Source organism: Penicillium coprophilum, assembly GCF_028826855.1.
Source record: "Penicillium coprophilum strain IBT 35676 chromosome Unknown utg000001l_segment0_segment0, whole genome shotgun sequence".
Taxonomy (NCBI): Eukaryota; Fungi; Ascomycota; class Eurotiomycetes; order Eurotiales; family Aspergillaceae; genus Penicillium; species Penicillium coprophilum.
In genome coordinates, this window is record NW_026622720.1 from 112599 (window position 1) to 133043 (window position 20445).

Genomic DNA, 20445 nt, shown 5'->3' on the forward strand with positions numbered 1-20445 from the left:
CTTTTCCGGTTTGTCAGCGTAACTGGAGAAAAAAAGAATGTAAAAGGCGTTTGACAAGCTTCAGCGGAACATTAGCGTTGGAAGTCAGTCAAACTTTTCTGTTCATTTGCCGATTGGTCTCACCGGACCTGGTTCAGGAACCCGAAAATCAAAGAGGTTGCTCGGTCCCCCACGAAGCCACATGGCGACCTGAAACCCTAGATCTCTTGGGGATTTGATGTTTGATCATTGGACTGGAAATACTATCAACGTGAATCCGGCCTGTGGATCAGCGCGATGTGTGAGATTTGGTCCTAATTTCAACCCCCATGGAAAAAAGTACTCCGGACCCGATCAAACCCTGTCGATCATGGAAGTTCCCCGAGAGTACCTATGAAGCCGAATAGGCGATCCGAGAGCAGTCCCGATGGTATAAAGTTAAATCCGGCACATTCAAACCTGCACAACAAATGGCGATGTGCATTTTGCATCTGGACATGTGGGGGAGTTTGGTTATGAGCTGCCTGTTTTGGCCATATGCTCCGGTATGAAAAGCCACTTGCATTAGTAATTATTACATCGGCAAAGGTGCAATCCATGGTTGAAGGGAAAGAAGTCATCAATCGAGAGGGAGAAGGAGAGAGAGAAAGGGGAAGAGAAGAGAGAAGGAAGAAAGAAGAGAGAAAGAAGAGAGAAGCGGTGATGAGAGTGTGATGCCTGAAAATTGAGATACTTGCAGCCTTGAAAGTAAGGCACCCATGCATATCGCGAGCCAAGCTATGCCAACTTCCCAGTTTCTTATCTTGGGAGCTCCTGGCTAAGCTCCTGGAGAGCTTCAAAGTACTCCGTACTCCATACACTGTACACAGCTGTACTGAATATTATGAAACTGATCTAACATCCAACCCTGTAATGCCATAACTATGTCACTCAACCGCATCTCCTTCCTCGAAGGATGGGAGCGCAACCCCGCAGCCTTTCTCACTCACCCCGAGTCGGAGGATTCGGATCCGGACTCCTACCAGGATTTGCCCGAGGGATCCATGTCGTCTTCATTTCCCTCCACATACAGCAGACTAAATTTCAACCCGTATGCGGGGCCAGGCTGGAATGAGAGTCCAGAGGATCCACACGACGATCGATCCTCGTTTGTCGGGCCCTCATCTCTCGGGCTATCTCCGACGACCACCCGTGAAGCAGGTGCGAGTTCGGGTTCAGTAAAGGGGCTCGGATCTGTTGAACGAAGTGTCCACGAGGATTCAGGGACGACCGTTGCTCAGACGCCGCCTTGGGCAGATACTACTGGTGCTTATGAAGTCAGCGCGGCTAGGAGGATTGGTAGGTTAATGCAACTCCTATTGTATTCGTGATATATAGGGATATACTGACTTCAAAAAGCCCAGGTTTGCACGGCAGTTGTATACTGCTTTCTAGCTGCCGGGGTTGTTTTCGGCTTTGCAGCTCTCAAGCCTGTTCTTATCCGCGAGAAAGTATATCGCAACCTCTGCTCCCAGGCGGAGCTTGAGGAAGATATCGATGTTTGCTATGGGCAGGAGATCAGGTATGCTTTTCACCCCGGTGCAAGATCTCTTATACTTATACTTCATAGGCTAAACCTGATGTTTACTATCGCCGCTGTAGTAACCAATATCTCAGCCCTACCCGTAGGAACAATCCTAGATGCGTATGGACCACGAGTTAGTGGCATCATCGGCAGTATCTGTCTTGCCATAGGAGCGGCACTATTCGGCACAGCCAACAAGCTTCCATTCGATGGGTACATCCCGGGGTACTTATTCCTAGCATTGGGCGGACCATTCGTATTCATCCCATCTTTTCAACTATCAAATACGTTCCCCAAACGATCAGGTCTGATCCTCTCAATGCTGACAGGCGCTTTCGATGCCTCGAGTGCCCTATTCCTACTTTTCAGGCTGTTAAGTGAACAAACCGAGGATCTCGTATCAATCAACAATTTCTTCGTGGCGTATCTCATCGTGCCGGTATTTATCATCGCAGCACAAATCTTTATAATGCCATCAACATCCTACAAAACTGCCGGCGAGCTCGTGCAACAAGCCGAAGCGCAGGTCGAAGACGAGATCCATGATCGCATAGACGACACCGTCAACGATCGCAGTGAGGGCGCGCGCCAGCGTATAGACAGACGACTTCGTCGTCAAAGTATCGTTGGCCACATCCAAGATCTCCTAGACGACGGCACAGCATCCGTGATATCAGGCCATACCATTGACAACTCCGTCTTCCAGACCGATATCGACGCCTCACTAGACATAGATCCCACCACCAGAGGAAGCCACGGTACTACAACACCGCACTCCCACACGCACCACCAACCAACCATCCTGAACCCACCACCAGGTGGAATCTGGGGCGTTCTCCACGGCCACAGTGCCCTGTACCAACTACGCACACTATGGTTTGGACTAATCACCGCCTTCACTGTTCTGATGATGCTACGAATAAACTACTTCGTAGCAACGCTACGCTCACAATACACCTACCTCCTCTCGGCAGAGACAGCCGCACAAATAAACACAACCTTCGACATTCTCTTACCTGTCGGTGGACTCATTTCCGTCCCATTTATCGGCACATTCCTGGACATATTCCAGACGCGCACTGTCTTATTTATTCTTGTCGTGTCGGCGACCACTATCGGCGTACTGGGGTGTATACCGCATCCAACGGCGGCATATGCGAACATCATTCTTTTCGTGTTATACCGACCATTCTATTACACCGCCGTATCGGACTACGCAGCGAAGGTGTTTGGATTCGCGACGTTCGGGAAGGTGTATGGGCTTATTATCTGTCTTGCCGGTGTTGGGAATTTCACGCAGGCGGGTCTTGATGCACTTACGTTGAGGGTGTGGAGGGGTGATCCTGTGCCTGTTAACGTTGGGCTTACGCTGTTGGTTGCTGGGGTTGGAGGTGGGCTTGTTGGGTTCGTTGCTTATCAAACTCGTGTTTTGGCGAATGGGAGGAAGGGCGATGGTGGACAGCATCGGGGTGGGGAGAGAGAGCCGCTGTTGAGGAACGAGGAACACGGGAGAGGATATGGGGCATGAGGACATTCGTTTTCTATGACGCAGCAAGTATTTTTAACATGTGATTTGTTTCCAGATATAGCGAGTATATAAGCATCAATGCGGACATGAATGTGAATATGGCTGAATATGTGTCTAGTGTGCGAAAGGAGAATAAATGCTGAAAGCCCTTCAGACACCAATACGAGGGAAACACAGCAAGACCTGAACATTGTAATGTTATGTATTGTGTCTCTAATTCTAATCCAAACAGAAATATGTTGTATACGGATGTATCCCAAACATCCAAAAGCGACAACGGGACGTGAGAAAGCCAGTCTATGTCGGGAAATATTATAATCCAATCCAAGAGCCAAAGGGAGATCCATATTATATCATGTGCAATCCAAAACAAAAGGAAGAAAGAGTAATGCCCCGGGCCCTGAGGGTCACAGTCACAGTGTTCAGGTTTCACAGCACGGCAAATTATGCGAAACTGATATCGAGTGTGGTCAGACGCACCGTTGGGTATATCCATGTACGCCCTATGTCCAAATTGGAGGATGTCCTTGGTGTCCCGGAGAAAAAAAGCCCAATACCTTTTTCCGTATTTACATTTTAAGAAAAACCCGACTAAAATGAGATTCGGACGGACGGTGGTATGGACGGTGGTATGGACAGCTGGAGAGGAAGATCTAGGGAAGGAGGGCTGCGTCATTGCAGCTGACGGCAGATCCAAAGTGGAAGCGAGTCATTCGCGCTTCTCGAGGTTCGGAGAATTTCCCAATGGAGAAATTGTGGCAATTCACTCAATGAGATAGCCATACAGGCTAGCGTTCTCCTGCCAGAGAGTCTCTGCAGCGAGATCACAGGCAGCATCGTACCACAACATGGATCCAATAATAGATTTGATGCTGGCCCATGAATTCAAACCAGTCTTGCGGGCTACATCTCCGAGAGCAGAGACGAACCAAACGCGCTCGGGGGCATCGTTCGCTGCAATACCGCCGAGGACCAAGACCCAGATCAGAGCGAGCCGCGTGGATGGCGAAGACCATATTTCGGAGGAGGAGGGTTGGAGTAGGAGCGACTGGATAAGACGCGCTAGTTTGTTGAGAGGGGTATTCTGTGCGGGGATTGGGAAGAGGACGCCGACCCCGAAGATGAGTGCCGCTAGGCGGCAGGCTTCATAGGTGGCGGCATGGACGGGGTGGGAGAAGTAGAGGTCTGAGCCCGGGGTGAGACAGAGGAGCGTATGTTGGGTTAGGTTGCGCCGGTCGGCGAGCAAAGAGATATCATGTTGGGGACCCGCTTTGATGATCTCGATATAAGTGTGCACCGCTTGGAAAGCTTCTGCCATTTGGGGAGTGGCGCCAATTTCCTGCAAACGGCCGAATCCCTGCTCAATGGCTGATGGGCCGAAGCCAAGCAGCTCTTGGATGGATAAGCCCAATCGGAAATCGGCGAGAGGCCAGAAATCAAAGCATGGGCGGACACAGAGGACGCTACAGCTCATGATATCCGAAAAGGAAATTGTCGCGGCGAGACCCTCTGTGGAAATGTTCGCTAAGCCGCCTCGCAGTTTGACCAATTGTAACAATCCTTTGATATGGATCATATTCGGTGGCAGACACCCGTAGACATCGATCCATTGTAGTCGTGGGAAAGGCGGATTAAATGGTGTTTTCCGGTGCCGCTGTACCAATTTCTCCTCTGCCTGATGATGAGCCATGCAAATAACGCTAAGGAGAACCGCATCGCTGACCGCACGATCTGGATCACGAACGGCCTGGTTGATCAGCTTGATCGATTCCATTTCACATAGCTGTAGCGCCCGGTGTTCCCTTTGACCGAATACCGTACCGGGCACCCAATTATTCTGCCACTGTACACGGAGATGACAAAGGGAACCAAACATGAACGCTGTAAACAAAGCCGGGTCCGCCATGGACAGATCGAACCACTTATTGGCCGTAGCTTTCACATTATGTGGTTGCGGGGCAAGTCCCGGCCACACAACAGCCGTGAGATAGCGCTCTGACAAATTGATCATCTCTGGTTCGAAGTTCTGAGGCGCGGGGTATGTGGCGAATGGATCGAATATCCCAGAGAGATTGCGTTCGAGTCGCTCAGGAGAGTTCCGTTTGTTGAACCGGGCAACAGCGAGCGCTTCTGCAGAGAAGGCCGTTACGGTACTCGCATCATCGCTGCTGCTATCGCTGCTATCGCTAGCATGGGAGGGCGGGAAGGGCGAATCGCGGAATGTGACCTGGTTGCGAGAGTCGCGGGGGATGTTCCGATGGGAGCTTGAGGGGCGTGAGACGATAGTATAAGAGGGACCAGAACCGGCGCGGTCATTGACGGGTACGGTGGGAACTGGATTGCGGACCGGTCGAGTGCGTGTATTGGAGGATTCGCCGGCGGATCGGTCCTTTGTTTGATCTGAAATCCAACGCCCGACATGCGCACGCACCAGACGCTGAGCTTTCAATCGTTCAGTTTCGGAGGCAGGTCTGGCATTGACAAAATGAATGTCATCCTTCTTCCTCCAGGTGGGTTGTTTTCTTCTTGACGCCATTTCAGATCATATCACCCGGTAAGCGGTGAGAGATGTATGTGATAGCTAGATGCATGATCTTCAAGGTCAAAGAGCGTCGGATAGGGTTTTAACGAGGTATGGGGTAGTGATGACAGATCAGCATGTGGATCTGTAATAATGGCAATGCTTTTGAAGCTGAAGGGGAGTGCGAGAGGATAAAAGAAATCACAGAAGCTTGGCCCCGTGACCGCAGATCCGTTCGCTTGTACTTTTTATCATTTTCCTCTCGATTGATTCAATTGATTCGATTGATTTGCATTGCTAGTTCTCTGCATTAGACTGCCAATAGCCTCGTTTGTTTTCCTGGACTCCGTACTCCGTACTCCGTATATGGCTGTCAATCTTCAACCCTGAACGCTCTGGGAAAAGAAGTCCGTTGGAATACCAAGACGACCCTGATATGGCATATTGCCAGGGGATTTTTCTCTTTTCATATTTCGGTATGGGCTAGACTAATATCCCTCGTTCCCCGGGTATCCCAGTATCGTGGACACCTAGAGCAAGAATTTCAGAATGCCGAACTAATACACATCTCTTTTGCATGATGATTATGATCGTCAGACTAGAATTCTCTTACAGAGGTGAACCTGATCATGGTAGTATAAGGAGACTCCGTAGACACACTACTCCGTACATGGACACTATTCAAAATCTCAACTGCTTGATGGAAATATAACAGATTTAACCTATTGTGACAGGATCAATTCGGTAACAAAAATTAATTTAAAAGTGGCTCTGGTAGGTGGACCCCGTCGATCCTGGGGTTAAGTGTCTCGGAGTGACGGCCTGAAGGTCTCTGCATACTCCGTACATCGAGTCGAGATACTTGGAGACAATGAAAAAGAAACCGATTTTGTCTGATATACGGTGTACGAGTACTTGGCGATCAACTACATTTGCATGAGCCTCTGTAGTTAACCTGCTTCACCCCCTTTCTTTCCCTTCGGAGCATTATTATAGAGTTATAGAGCTGATTCTAAGTTGTCCCCCAAGCTGACCGAAAGATGAGACAATATGTACCTCTCTCACTTGGGTACATAAGTGACCCTGCACATTGTCTAACACGGACATTATGTTTCCCCCGTCGGCCGATGCCGCTCATTATTTCATGTATACGGAGCACCTCGCCGTTAATGCATAACATTGCTTTTTCGGCTATAGTTTCCCACCACTCGACATCCAAACCACAGAGTAGAACTCCACTCGGTGCCTGCAAACCTCCAGATCACGCCAGGAAGCAAATCCCGATGAACGGCGCAGCCCAGAAATGCATAGATGGCGTCGACTATCTCTCACTTTTGACCCGACGCCTCCGAAGATCAGGGAGAAATTAAAAAAATAACGAACAGCCGTGAGCGGATCCTTTGACAAAAGGCTAATGGGCGAGCCTAGACAATGCGCAACTAAATTAGCGTTGCCTTGTCAAGTCTGACATGTTAGGTACATATGATATGTAAGAGGGACAGGGACTAGTTAGGGTTAGTGTGGGTTCTGACAGGACAGGGTGTGCATTGATTCAGACTAGGTGACAGCTGGCATTTCACCCCAGTTGTTTTTTTTTTTCTCTTGTATATTAATTTGTGGGATTTGGTATTTAGATAGATGTATTGGCATGATTAATTAGGAAAGAATGAACAGATAGGGATATAAGAGGATTGAAGTGGGAAATTCGCCGGCGCGAAAGACAAACTCTCCTGTGCAGGGGAATAATCCCTAGAATAATCCCTACCGAATCCCTCAACAAGGCTCCCCCGGCATGATATGCTCACCGTTACACTGCATGGATATCGTGGGCTAGTTAGACCTGCAGGAAAACGAGAGGAAGATGTTCGGGGAGAACTCGAACCATTTCATTGTCTTGCTGACGCAAGCAGGAATCATCCTATGACATATGCAACTATACCAGATACGATCTAGCTGTATGTACGGACAGACAATCTAGAGGGACACTATGGGTGCTACATAATCTAGAGAAACATCCCATCAAATCAATGCACCGCACGCTAGTCCGACTTAATCAATTTCCAGTAGTGTATACCGACAGCTCTCACCGGTCTGCGGATCATGGTATTGCTCCAGTGCCTTCTCTACCGCAGCCATGTAGCCGAGGACATGTTCTTCCTGCCAGCGACGACCAACAATCTGCACAGCGGTGGGGAGACCAGCCATCTTGGCCGAGTCGTAGTGTTTCCACGCACCGCGAGCAATGCCGTGGTCACAACCCAGGCGCTTGAGCGCAGTCTTGTATGGTGTAGCGAGGGCGTCGCGGATAGGGTCTACATGGCCCACGGGGATGACGCCGGCAGAGTAATCGAGCAAGTTCCACAGGAAGGTATAGCCACACGAGGAGACGGCATCATGCATGGCCTTGTGCGGGAGAGCCGGGGTAGCGTTGACAGGGCAAAGAATGAAATCAAATTGCTGAGACTCGGCATCCCACCACTTGTGCCAGGCGGCGCGGAAGGCTTCACGCTGGGCGGTCAGGGTCCACAGCTGGGCGGAGGACTTGGGGCCGAAGTCGCGGAGGAGAGTAGCAGTGACTTTGTCGCGGCGGATGTAACGCACGTAGAGGTAGTAGAGGTAGCGGACCGGGCGGGGAAGGTGAGCGATGCGGGAGAGTTGGATGGCACCTGGGTCAGAGGGTTCGAAGCTCTTCAGCTTGGCGTTGAAGTGGTGGCAGCCATCTGAGTTGAGGAGTTGCGAGGCAAGGTTCAGGCCTGTGAAGGGGTCTGCGTTGGGTGGGGTGGTGATTTCAGAGACGGCGTGGCCGGCTTCGGTGAGGGCGGCTACAGTCGTTGCGATGGCCCGTTCAATTGCCGGGGTTGGAGGGACAACGCCTAGAGATCTGTAAGTGGCTGAAGCTCATTGCTAGGTGAGGAAATTGGTACACACCATCGGAGCTCATCAGGCCCACGCGAAGAGGCTTATTTTGAGACTCGGATTCGACCTCGCTGCGCCAGGCAATGGGGTGTACAGTGTGCTCATATTTCCAGGGTTCCATCCGAATGATGGCACGAGTGAAATAGGTTAAATCATCCAAAGTGCGGGCCATAGGACTAAACACACTAGGAATGCCCTCCTGACCGGGCATGCTAGTGCTCACGCCGCCCTTGGGCCAGCGGCCAGTGCTGCAGCGGAGCGAATAGATGCCGCTCCAGGCAGCGGGCACGCGAACTGAGCCGGCAACATCGGATCCAATACCGATACGACCACCTTGGGCCAGTAATGCTGCCTCTCCGCCGGTTGAGCCACCGGGCGAGTACGCTGGGACATGCGGGTTGCGGCATTGGCCCCAAAGCCCGTTAGCTGACTCGAAGGAGAGCAGGGTAATTGGTAGGGCAGTCTTCACATATGGAACAGCGCCTGTAAAAATCAGAATACAATCTAGCTATGAAAGGATGTGTCTCGAGAATCTGATCTTACCGGCATCTTTCAAGAGCTGTACCATCGGCCCATCTTCCAAGATGGGGTTTCCAGCCATAGCAGCATACCCAACACTTGCATCAAATCCCTTGACGTGAATGGAATCCTTCAAAGAGACCGGAATCCCGGCCAGTGGACCCTTCAGGTTAATTTCTGACTCCAGCCATGACTCGGCCTCGGGCAGCATCACCTCGGTCACGCAGTTGGTCCGCTCCTGGGCCCTTTTGGCTACCTTCCCATAGGTGCGGAGAATATCCACTGGGGAGACCGCCGAATCTTGGACATCATGAACCAGTTCCTCGATGGGCTGGTCGATGATCTTCTTGTCCTCGGCGGCAATTCGGAGGTGATAGTGGTGCGGAAGACCTCCAAACCGGAGTTCTCGTTCACTTTGTTTCTGGTTCCTGTAGATATTAGCTCCCGATTCAACGAAAGTCAAGGTCAACACACCGTATGCGACGGTAGGCAAAGTAGTCGAATGGGGGAAACATAATGGCGGTGAGGTAGCAAAGAGGATCGGGGGAAAGTCCGGGTCTTATATGCGGGGGAAGTTGGAGAAGTGGAGATCGGGTAGCACCGAGGTTAGCCGTGTGGAACACCTGACCCTTGGGGTCCTTTTTCTCTTTGTATCTACAAGGGATGATCTTTAGTTAGATTCAGTCATACTCAGTGCGATTGAATTGGAGCCTTCTATTTTATGAACACATTCAACAAAATCTCTAAGCGCTGGCGACCAAACGCAGCAATTTCACTTGAAGATAAGAAACAAACACTATGCCTATTAGGGCAGGTTTATGCGGCTGTTAGATTAGGGAGATATCATACCGGTCTCCCGTAGTCATTAGATAAACGAGATAGACGAGATAGAGATAGATGAATTGGTTCTTGTTTCTTTTTAATATACAATTCTCGAAAGTTATATAAGCAAAATGCTAAACGCCGTGTGGAGGGGCACCGGGTATATCTCCAATAAATGCATGCGCCCACGAGAAACTCCAGATGAACGCCCAATGTCCAAAACTCAAGCAAACTCTGACCAGACAAAACCAGTCATTGCGTAATATTTGACCGAGGCTGGAGCCAATTGTTCTTAGCAAGCCACGAGAGAACCACACTGACAATAATGATCAAGACCACGACAAGGAAAATGACACAGCCCCATATAATTGAACGCTTGCTCTTTCGTTGCTCACTGGAAAGCCATGATGCCCTGAATGGGTAAGCGGAAGGTCAAAGATAGCGGGGATGATGTCTCTTACGCGTCGTGTTTTGTTTTTGTTCCTTGATTAGCTGCTTTAGACTCTTCGTCCATGTGCACTGCGGTTGAGAACCGTTTCCAAAAATATGGATCTCGAACGAGGGCCATGATGATGTGACGTGTGATTGATCCAAGGCGGACGCGTTGTTTGTTGCGTTGTGGGCGATTGGATGAATCAAGGGATGGTTGAGTGAGCGACTGAGAAGGCAGCAACTACCGGTGTAAGAAGATGCAGTGGTAGACCGAGCATTGAAATTGGAAGTGGAAGGAAGGCACCCAATCAAGATATGGGTGACTACAAGAGACGAGGTCGATCGGTTGAATCAAAAATGGTAGGTGGAAGATGGACAACAATTCGCCGACGAACAGTGGCAAGAATCAATCTGTGAAAAGATGGGCTAGGGATATCGGCTGCACTTATCCTCTCTAATCAGAAGGGCCTGGTGAAATGTCGCCTGTGGAATTCTGACCCCCGCTAGAATACCAAGCCCACGATCAGCAGCCCATCCAAGTGCTGATTATGTCTCAAGAATCCCTTGAGTCTAGGCCATAGGCAAGAATATCAAGGCAGGGAGATACTAGTAGGTGGTAATGGGTGCTGGGATTGGTTATTGTTGTGATCAAATGCTAGTCCGTGGATGGGCATGTCGATCATGGAATGTTGCCTAAATAGAAAATTCGTCATGGAATTGTCAATGAATGGAATTCAAGTGACGGGATTGGTAGATAGAGGTTTAAGAATGTGGACCTTTATTTGCTTTTACGCCATTTATTTCAAGTGTTGATCGAATAGAACGCTGTGGTGGAAGCGGATGAACGGCTCGTATGTGATATCACTTTCCGGGGACACATCACGTGGAGAAGTATTGATCTATAACCTTTGCAGCCCACGGAAGTTCAACGCCGTTTCGATTCGATCATACTCCGTTGGACTAGATCACATCGCTAGTATGCCTCATGTTGCACAAATCTCCACCGGGACAGAAACCGAGATGGATGATCTACTCCGAGCCTTTCCAGGTACTTGATAGAATATTTTGGCCTTCAGGGAATAGGCTCGAGAGACGAAACATGAATCGAAAGTGGGTGGATAGTGTCGATGGGGAGGCAGTGAAACCGAAGTCTCAACCGATGCAGTGAAGATCATACCCTCCCTTTCTTTTTGAGCCTTCCAGTCCGTTTTGATCTCATTCTTTACCATCAGTGTCACACGATCAGACCAAAAGCCTTGTCGTGTACCCCATGTTGAAACTTGACTTCGATCTGGATAATCTTGCCATGGCTCCTGCCCAAAGAAGGTCATCGCCCTCAACTGAAATTCGGTGGCAAGCAGACTTGGTGGCAACTGACCTGAATGAGAAGGGTCAAACCGAAGATCAATATTCACAGATGTTGACGCATCAATTCTCGTTGGATAGAGACTTTGCAGTTGAATCGCCGCTGGTTGGGCAGAACAAGCAGCGAGTTTGCCGCATGCATGCCGCAGCATCCCTGTAAACAAAGACCTCTCTGCCCGTAGCCTGTAATACCTGTTCTTGCTTGGAATGAGGATTGGAGGATGCTCATCTCGTGTTGGGAGGATTTGCACGGGATGCGTTGATACCTGGATTTTCCTCAGCCTTCCCGCCTTGCCGCCTCGCTGCCAGGGCGCAAAGTTGATTCCATAAACCATTTGCACCATTTCTGGTGACATGTCGTGGGGTTCATAGGCTTTAGTGGCGCGGTAGCAGAGACTTGCAGGCAGGCGCAGATGTTCTTGTTGGATTTGCTGATTGGCACATTGGTGATGACAGGCATGTATAGGAATCACCTCGGGCACGATGAACATGAAGGGAATTCGGTAGCTCTGCCCAGGTTTAAAAGTTTTTGTATCCTCAATACAGTCGAAAATCGGTAACTCCATGTTTAGGAAGGGTTTGTGAATTTGCCTAGGGGGCAGGGGAAGATGTATGCTCATGTCCTCGGGTTCGATTCGTGTCATGCCTGTTGGCCGGGTCAATATCCCGATGATCATGCTTTGTCTATTGCTTGCGTACCTTTGAATGTGATGCTTATGTCTTCGACGTGAGTTTCTTGAACAGGTGTAAACAGGATCTCGCCATCAATTACGTCGTGAGTTTTAAAGGCTAGCGAGTTGGTGAAGCTCTTCACGATGAATTCCACATTTGAGGACTTCATGGTGCCCATGTATATGCCCAGCCAGCTCACTAACGGCATGGATTCTTGAAGTATTAGTTGTGTTCAATTCGGCGGCCACGGTCAAACATCATTACCCCGAGCCGAATGTGAACTGCTTCCCACACCGGATACAATCAATCTTCCATGTATATACCATCTTGATTACTTAGCCCTATGACAAAATAAAAGCAAGTACGGTCTATAAATCGTAGGTAAACTCGTGTTTTCCCGGACCGAGCTAGCAAGATAGTAATCGATTCTGTAATTCAATGCGGCCAAACGACCTTTTGCCGGATTGGGTATTTTTCATGATTATGTAATCCCTCGGCCATTTCCGCATGTTTTCTATCACGTTCATAGGGGAAGACTTGTCCCTGCTGGCTTCAGGTCGATCAAGCGATCGGCCACTTAATGCGTGAGATTGGAGATTATCTATTTTTCTAAAGCAGATTCCTAAGCTTTTTTGGCCAGGGTACATACATATCAACTATGTTGATTCAATTTCGGTGAGGTGTATATGAATATATGTATGCCGCAGCAGTCCACCAGCCCCACCACGCCCGGCATCAAATTGAGTTAGAAGCTGCTGAGAGTCGTGTGTGGATATGAGCAAAATATAGGGTTATAACACAAAGCCATACGAATCATACCTTTGAAAGAACGAAACATGAATCATGATGTTGGGGCTTGCAATATCGACAAGCAGCGAGCCAATGAAGGGCAACATATAGAGCATGACGAGCTCCAGCCCTTGATTCTTCATCCATCAGCATCATGCAGGTAGTACACTTCTATTTGAGGGAAATATATGCCATTGGAAAGGGCCAAGCCGAATGATACCAGTTGTGTTACCTTGGACATCAGTGCCTTCTACGGAGTAGTCTTCTCTTTTGGATGCCAAGGTAGATTGATCGATGGCCATTGCGTCACTCCTTGCATAAGCATACTAGGCTGCATTGGATTATGATATGATCAAACAAAGCAGGAGGCCAAAGAGGGTTATTGATATCTCTGCTGATACCAGAAGGAATGAGAACTACAGAATGCCACGTTCCAGGTGCTTCTGTCTATGTCGATCCATGTGCTATCTTTCTTCCTTAATACGATACTGAGGGCAGTAAAGTTTAGAGTCGCCATGTGAAATTGTCCCTAGAAGATATTAACCTTTCAGGATAAGCTGGTGAGAATTTAGTAAGATACATAAGACTCATGAGAGGATCTCATTGGAGCAACTCAAGCAACGTTTTTATGTAATTCTTCAAGGTGCTTGCCTATGCATCCCATTGGTGCATTCATGTAGCACACCATATATCATGTCTGTTACTTTCTTAGAAATAATCACGGAAAGCACCGGTGAAAGCGGCCAAAGGGTTTTAACCGTCTTACCACTTAGGTATCCTTACGTATCTAAGTTGTAATCATTTATACACGCATCCTCCCAACAAAGATAAACGGGAGATGGAAGATAAGGATATAATAGCTACCAGTAGTATGGCAGCCTCTATGTCCAAGAGCAAGAAGGGAAGGTCTTAGCAATATTCTCTTGACACGTTCCAGCCGGAGCCTATTGTCTCACACAAATAGAGCCATTATGGCGCGGCAATTCTAATATAGTGGGTCACACGAACTTGTTCCCCAAGCGTAGGTCTATCCACTCAAGAGGCGACTATGTGCATGATTCTGGGTAGAGCTAGATTGCATGTGACTATTCTATCATCTTTCTGTTTAATTGAATCGTTATCTCATGGTAGCCTCCCTTTAGAGAATATAATGTTAGTTTGACTGGCTGGGATATTGAGCTCTAAGTGCTATAAGAATGTGCTAGGTGTGGAATATGAAGTGTCAATTAAGTAATGGTATCTTGTTAAACCTTACTTCAAGTTTTTTCGATCAGCATAACTCACCATCTTTATGAGTGATGTAATGTCACAGTCTAGAATATCTTAACAGGGACCAATGGCACTATGCTGTATATGGTGGCCACCACTAGAGGCGTGTGTGGCAGCTCAAAGAAGTGCCCTGCAGCTAGCTCGCTCGAGTTTATTGGTCGAGAGACGCAATACCCCAAATCAAGTGGAAGCTCTAGGTATATATACGGACGGACTGTCTCTGCCTAAGAGTAAAGTAGTCGAAGGAAACTACAGAAGCCACCAACATCAGACCCTTTGACGCTCGAGAGCTCCAGTATCTGACCATGGATCATGTGGCACGAAATCTCTCGAATGATGTAGACTATTCTTCTGAAGCGTTTATCGCGGCTCTATTACACGATAAACCAGAGCATCAACACTTGGATGTGCTGACCGACCTTCTGACAAGAGTTTGCGAGATTGATGAGCGTGTTGCTTCATCTATCAGCGCCGCCTGGCAATGGATATGCCAGAATAATCTTTGGTCTATAAGATATGAGAGCCTCAACGACTACCGGAGAGCCATCGGATATGCGGAGACTGTACGACCAATCGTACAGCGACATAAGAAATCAGAGCTAGCGAAACGATCAAGCACTCAAACAATCTTTCGGTACTGGAAAGTTCCCTACGATGAGGCTCTTCCAATAAATACCCGCCCACTAACTTGGAGCAAACATTTGCTTTCCTTGGTAGCCTGTTTGAGCAAACACCGAAGTCATTCAGACTCACTCTTGCTTCTGGAAGAAAGCATGAAGAACAGACCAGAACGTGGACGGAATAAGAATCGACTCATGGCAAGTGATGTTCAACGCGCATTAGAGACTTTAGGAATACCACAGACACGCTTGGCAATACGGGCATGTAAGTCATGATGTTTCCGAGTTGGATTCATAATACTGACGGCGTTTCAAGCAAGAAAATCTCAGATCTCCTCTCGCTCAGTTCAAAGCAGGGCCACCCATGACTCGACTGAGGGTGACTCTTCACCTTCCACCACTCATTCAGAAGCATTGTCTCTCTCAAAAACACCGTCTCAAGAGGTCTTGTCGTCAGATATCTTATCTACACAAGGGCTACAAACCAACACGGGCCGAAGTGAGTGGCAGTGCTGTGGGTGTATTCCTATATGTTTGCCACTGATCGCCCTGATATCCACCCCTCAGGCGAAGTTCGAAAAGAGGCTTCTGAAGGCATTGGTGGACTGGGCATACACAATATCATGGGGTAGTTTTTGCTCCGAGCACCTGGTGCGCCTTGCACGATTTATTCCTGAAAATGATCCGCGAGATCAAAACAGAGTCGATGTAATTCGGAATTTGGAGAAATTCTCCTCGCGTGAATGCCACAGTTTCATGAGTACGGCAATTCCCCCATTGTGACTGATACATGAGATCTTCAGTGTGGAATCTCTGCTAACGTGCCGTCACGAATAGGCAATGATTCTTATATCTCGACTCCCAACCTTTGTTCAAACACGGAGCTGCTATGTCGTTATACTGGGTCTGCCGATGCGTGGTGGCGTTGGCAAAGAGATGGATTTTTGCATATCCCCGGCTTCTTCTCCTATATGGAAGAGCTCGGTGTGTTCAAACGGGCCCGAAGGTACCTTAACAAAACCGGTACCAGAGATACCAATTTGATACTCAGTCGAAATGCGGTCTATAGCATGATATCTCAAATGGTCCAACGGGATCCAGCTTATTATGCTGTTCTGGTCGCATGCAGACCGGACCAACATTGGAAACTTCTTCATCGCCCAGCCCAGCATAAAAACAACCCAATATTTGAAAACGACGATATTGGCTTCGGTGTCCCAATTGATTGTATTAAATCACTGGTTCAAGGAGAGGGGACAAGCGATATCCAGAGCACTGTCATCTTCCCGACCTGTGAGACAGCTCAAAAAGTCCGACTGATCCCAGGGTTTCATCGCCAATTAAACTCATGGCTGCAGAGCTCATTGGAATTGAAGTATGGAAAAGCATACAAGGTATTTGGTGAAGCTCGGGACATTCTGGTACAGCCAGGTGATTTGCTCATCTGTCTTCCACAAATCCTCCGATGGCCAAAGACCTTTGCCTCCTCGAATTTTCTCAACCTTTCACAGATTAAACTGGACGACAAATTTTCCACAATTACCAAGAAGCTCAGTTTGAGGTGCGATCCAAATGGTTCCAATGAGGCCTGGCAGCAGCCAGAACCGCACTTTCACGATGCTGAAAGTATAGGGGATGAACATCATACGGCAAAAGTGGTCCTTCTTGAGGACAGTTGGTGTAGTGCCTCCGGTGCCATAGGTCAGGCATTTACAGGTCGTCTTGATTGGGCTAGCGATAGAGCGAGCGAAGAAAAGAACAGTGTTCTCGGTTCCCATGGAGCAACAGCAGTGGAACTTGTCACCAAGTCGCGAGCGCAGTTGGCAAAGCAGTTTCACAAGCTCTGTGATTCCATGGAGCGAGATACAAATATGGAATTTGGTATGAAGTCTTCCCAGTTTACAGTACGAATCATTACTGACTTTCTATTCAAGATTGCGGAATGCACACATGGAAGGAACGAAGCGATGCATCAGAATCTTTTCAAGATCAAAATGATTATCTTGAGACCCCGGAGTCCTTCATCAATCCGTTAATGTCAACTTCACCTACTTGGAACAATCCTTCTCTGGATGATATGGTAGCAGACTTGGACAATACCTATCCCCAACAGCCCATGTCTTTTGATTTGCCTTGAGATGGCATAAGAATATATACGGGAAAGTCCCTTTGAGTGAAGAGTGGAGGCCGATACAGGGCAATTACAGTTGCATTCAGCACAGTGATCTATATATCTGACTGGGTTCCAATAATATTCTCCACTGATCAATTGACCTTGTAATTTGTAAATATCTATTAGCAAAATTTTCAACTCGTAGCTTAGGTGGACAACTTGATCGAGTCTGCAGATTAAACACCAAGCAGGAAACTGGCTTCCAGATGAGAGTAGATCAACTTCAAACACATCCGTATCATATGTGTGCATGAATATGACGAGGTACACTGTACAGCGGATAAAACAGCATGTTTCGTAATTATGGGGATGGCATCTACTGAGTCACTCATTCTGGGAGAACCACAGGAGCTGATCATCCTCAATAGTGGGGAATGCTACGCCTACGATCTCGGCACTCACCTCAACCAGTCTGGTCGATCTTTCCTAAACCTGCTTCCTGCTCACAGGTATCATCGGCGTCAGCCTAAATGTTGCGACCATCAAGTCTTTGGCATCGGCCAAGTTTGTCGTGCAGGTTGATCTGCAACTTCAATTCGACGCAAGAGAAATGCCCTCGACCTGGCTGACAGGCTACAACCTAATGAGAGTCCACAGTTCCTTATCTCACTAAATCACGGGGTCAGAATCTTTTGAGCGCAAAAGCAATCTTAGAGAATTTGGATACATGCATTTTCCAGGAATACAGGATGTGGCGCCCTTGGAACCTGTGATCATTGATGGCGATCTCACTGCATAAGCACGTTTGTCCATAGTGACTACCTATGTGAAGGATTTTGTAAAAATTTTATCTGTACGCGTCTGGCCAGACAAACTACTACATGACAGCGATGGAGGACACAGGGGCACTAGCAGCTCCCCTGCAGGCCGCGATGCGGGAATACGTCTTTTTCTCGCGTGTCGCTATTATGCGAGCTTGCTCAAAACTTGAAGAAGTTATTATCTGTCTATATAGCAGTACATTATCCCATTACCCACCCCGAGAAATCTTGAAAGTAAAGCCGAAAATCATCGCTACAATCTGTTCAGCTATGCTCTGCAAATCTAGACCTAGCACGGAGGGTTGCACCATAGTGGTAAAGAGCAAACATGCCTATCTTGGGTAAAAGTTAGTAGGCAAAATACACGATCACATCCGGATTGTGAGATACGTTGGATCAAGAAGAGACTCACAATCCCTAGGATGCTCAACCCGCCTAATAGAGTCACGCCTCTGCCAATACCGAGGTTGATGAACATGGATCGGGAGAAAAGGATGAACGCAAACGCGACAGAAGATCGTGTTGTATCATTTCCAGCAAACAGCGATGCTGAATACTTCGGATATGCAAGGGGCAGGTAGATAATTATGCATTGCAACACAATGAAGACCGATCCGGCGTAAATGACGACACCGAGAGCGCTTACTGCCCAATTGATCTTTCCGTCGGCAGTCCAGGCTAAATGAGATAGAAGTTAGTCTCGGCTTCGTAAATGAAGATAGCATCCTGAAAACTGCTTACCAAAAATAAAAAGTCCAATTGGTGGCCCCAAAGAAGCGAACAGAGCAGGCGCCAAACGATATTCGTGTTCAAGCTGGCCCTTTGCTCTTAGATCAGGCATCAGACGGGTATATATATAGATAATATACACAGTCATTGCCAGCGCACAGCCAATAATAATTGATACGAAGATCAGGGTAGCACTCGCAGGATGCATCCTGTACTTGATCGGATACACTAATGGAAATGCCTCGAAGAAGGAGTAATAGATTCCATAAACCAGGGAGGTGTAGACGTTGGCGAACAGGACGGCTGGATCTTTCATCATTATCTCGACCGGTTTGGTCATGTAATGAAGGACCATTTTGTGAAATGGTTGACTCTCATGCGCAACCTCGGACCGTGACAAAAACTTGGAGTTTCCGGTCACTCTGCGTAGTCGTTGTGCACGACGAAGCAGGATATTGTCGGCCGATGTCTCTGGAAGACAGACGATCATCAGGACAAGGATGGGTGCACTCATCCAGAGCATTTCCCACATTGCCCACCGCCACCTAACATCGACTCAATTACTACCATGACGCACGCAATATTGATTGGCAGCCTCACCCCTTTTTAGCGATTGAAAAGACTGACAAAAGCGGCCCAAGGGCCGGTCCGCCATACGCCGCAGCAACCCAACCAGTCAATCCCAGCGGTAGATAAAGGTCCGAGTACTATCGTCCGACATCCAGTTAGTTATAATGCCAGCGTCTTCCAGGATGAGAAGTTTTTGCACGAACTATATCTGTCATCGAGGCACCACCACTTGCCAGACAGGGGCTCCCGAAAAAGCCCTGGAGCAGTCGAAGAACCATAAGTCCGGCGAAGTTGTCAACCAAAGCGGTAGGAACACACAAAACGACAAAGATGACGAGGGAGGCAATATATGGAATGTTGCGGCCATATAACGGAACCTCACTCATGGGCGAGAACAGCAACGGACCGAGGCCATCTGCAAAACCCGAGGCGTTAGAATGTATCGCGTGTACGGCGGAGGAAGAACATGCAGCCCAATACATATAATGCCAAGCCCAATGAGGCTTTTGTTTGATTGACTTGGAAATATTCCATTATCTGGCTGTTAGCTGATTAGTTGCTATGACGAAAGTATTGAGTCTTCATCAACCATACGGTTCAGCTGGCACATAGATTGACGAGCCAGCATATACGGCGAACGTGTAAAGACTATCAAGAATTAGGCACATGTTCTGCATCAAAATGACGACAAAATATGAGGTGATATGTACCCTATCTGAAGAGTCACAAATCTCTTCTTCCATGTTGACCAATTTCTCGGGTTTGATGGGTCGTCTGGTCCGTACCAATCAACCATATAACCTGCATGGTTGTCCGTGTGCGCCCCGTCGTATGGGGCCGATGTGGTTATTGCAGAGTCGCCTCCAAGACTTTGCTTAGATTCAACCTGATGTCCTACCTCTTCGAGGTTCGATGCAACAAAGCCTGGCTTTTCTTCTGGATAAAGTAGAATCCTATTCTTCGTAATCGCTCTTAAGAGCTGACCCAAGGGTGACTCGCGGACTAAATCCATAGCTTTCTCTGGGTTGATCTATCTGGAAGACCTGGGAGCTGTCTCACAGAAGACGGCCAGTAATCCATTTAAATTCAGCTTTTTGATCCTCCTACTATACGTCATACTATATCAAATGGTGAGGATTCAGGGTGTACCACATGCCCAACCGTCCCCTTGCATTATTTGTAGTGCCTATATCTCTACAAGTCTTCGAGTGCCTGG

At 48.2% G+C, this 20445-nt stretch overlaps 7 protein-coding genes across 7 annotated transcripts; 2 read left to right on the forward strand and 5 right to left on the reverse strand.

Moving 5' to 3' along the window:
• Positions 1–902: 902 nt before the first annotated feature.
• On the forward strand, positions 903–3071 carry N7500_000043 (putative MFS transporter Fmp42; the record flags this gene model as incomplete). The annotated part of the gene is made up of 3 exons (XM_056671189.1): positions 903–1317; positions 1378–1540; positions 1589–3071. The coding sequence occupies 3 exons, from the start codon at positions 903–905 to the stop codon at positions 3069–3071; spliced, it is 2061 nt and encodes a 686-aa protein (XP_056536762.1).
• Positions 3072–3834: 763 nt separating this feature from the next.
• On the reverse strand, positions 3835–5607 carry N7500_000044 (uncharacterized protein; the record flags this gene model as incomplete). The annotated part of the gene is made up of 1 exon (XM_056671190.1): positions 3835–5607. One exon carries the CDS (start codon positions 5605–5607, stop codon positions 3835–3837), a length of 1773 nt encoding a protein of 590 aa, XP_056536763.1.
• Positions 5608–7641: 2034 nt separating this feature from the next.
• On the reverse strand, positions 7642–9542 carry N7500_000045 (putative acetamidase; the record flags this gene model as incomplete). Its single annotated transcript, XM_056671191.1, has 4 exons — positions 7642–8465; positions 8521–8991; positions 9052–9455; positions 9502–9542. The coding sequence occupies 4 exons, from the start codon at positions 9540–9542 to the stop codon at positions 7642–7644; spliced, it is 1740 nt and encodes a 579-aa protein (XP_056536764.1).
• A 559-nt stretch (positions 9543–10101) lies between these two features.
• On the reverse strand, positions 10102–10417 carry N7500_000046 (uncharacterized protein; the record flags this gene model as incomplete). The annotated part of the gene is made up of 2 exons (XM_056671192.1): positions 10102–10261; positions 10311–10417. 2 exons carry the CDS (start codon positions 10415–10417, stop codon positions 10102–10104), a joined length of 267 nt encoding a protein of 88 aa, XP_056536765.1.
• Positions 10418–11264: 847 nt separating this feature from the next.
• On the reverse strand, positions 11265–12487 carry N7500_000047 (uncharacterized protein; the record flags this gene model as incomplete). The annotated part of the gene is made up of 2 exons (XM_056671193.1): positions 11265–12292; positions 12346–12487. The coding sequence occupies 2 exons, from the start codon at positions 12485–12487 to the stop codon at positions 11265–11267; spliced, it is 1170 nt and encodes a 389-aa protein (XP_056536766.1).
• A 2194-nt stretch (positions 12488–14681) lies between these two features.
• On the forward strand, positions 14682–17133 carry N7500_000048 (uncharacterized protein; the record flags this gene model as incomplete). Its single annotated transcript, XM_056671194.1, has 4 exons — positions 14682–15261; positions 15313–15756; positions 15834–16877; positions 16931–17133. 4 exons carry the CDS (start codon positions 14682–14684, stop codon positions 17131–17133), a joined length of 2271 nt encoding a protein of 756 aa, XP_056536767.1.
• Positions 17134–18194: 1061 nt separating this feature from the next.
• N7500_000049 (uncharacterized protein) lies at positions 18195–20241 on the reverse strand (the record flags this gene model as incomplete). The annotated part of the gene is made up of 7 exons (XM_056671195.1): positions 18195–18266; positions 18343–18608; positions 18672–19204; positions 19260–19366; positions 19433–19747; positions 19838–19877; positions 19940–20241. 7 exons carry the CDS (start codon positions 20239–20241, stop codon positions 18195–18197), a joined length of 1635 nt encoding a protein of 544 aa, XP_056536768.1.
• Positions 20242–20445: the final 204 nt, after the last annotated feature.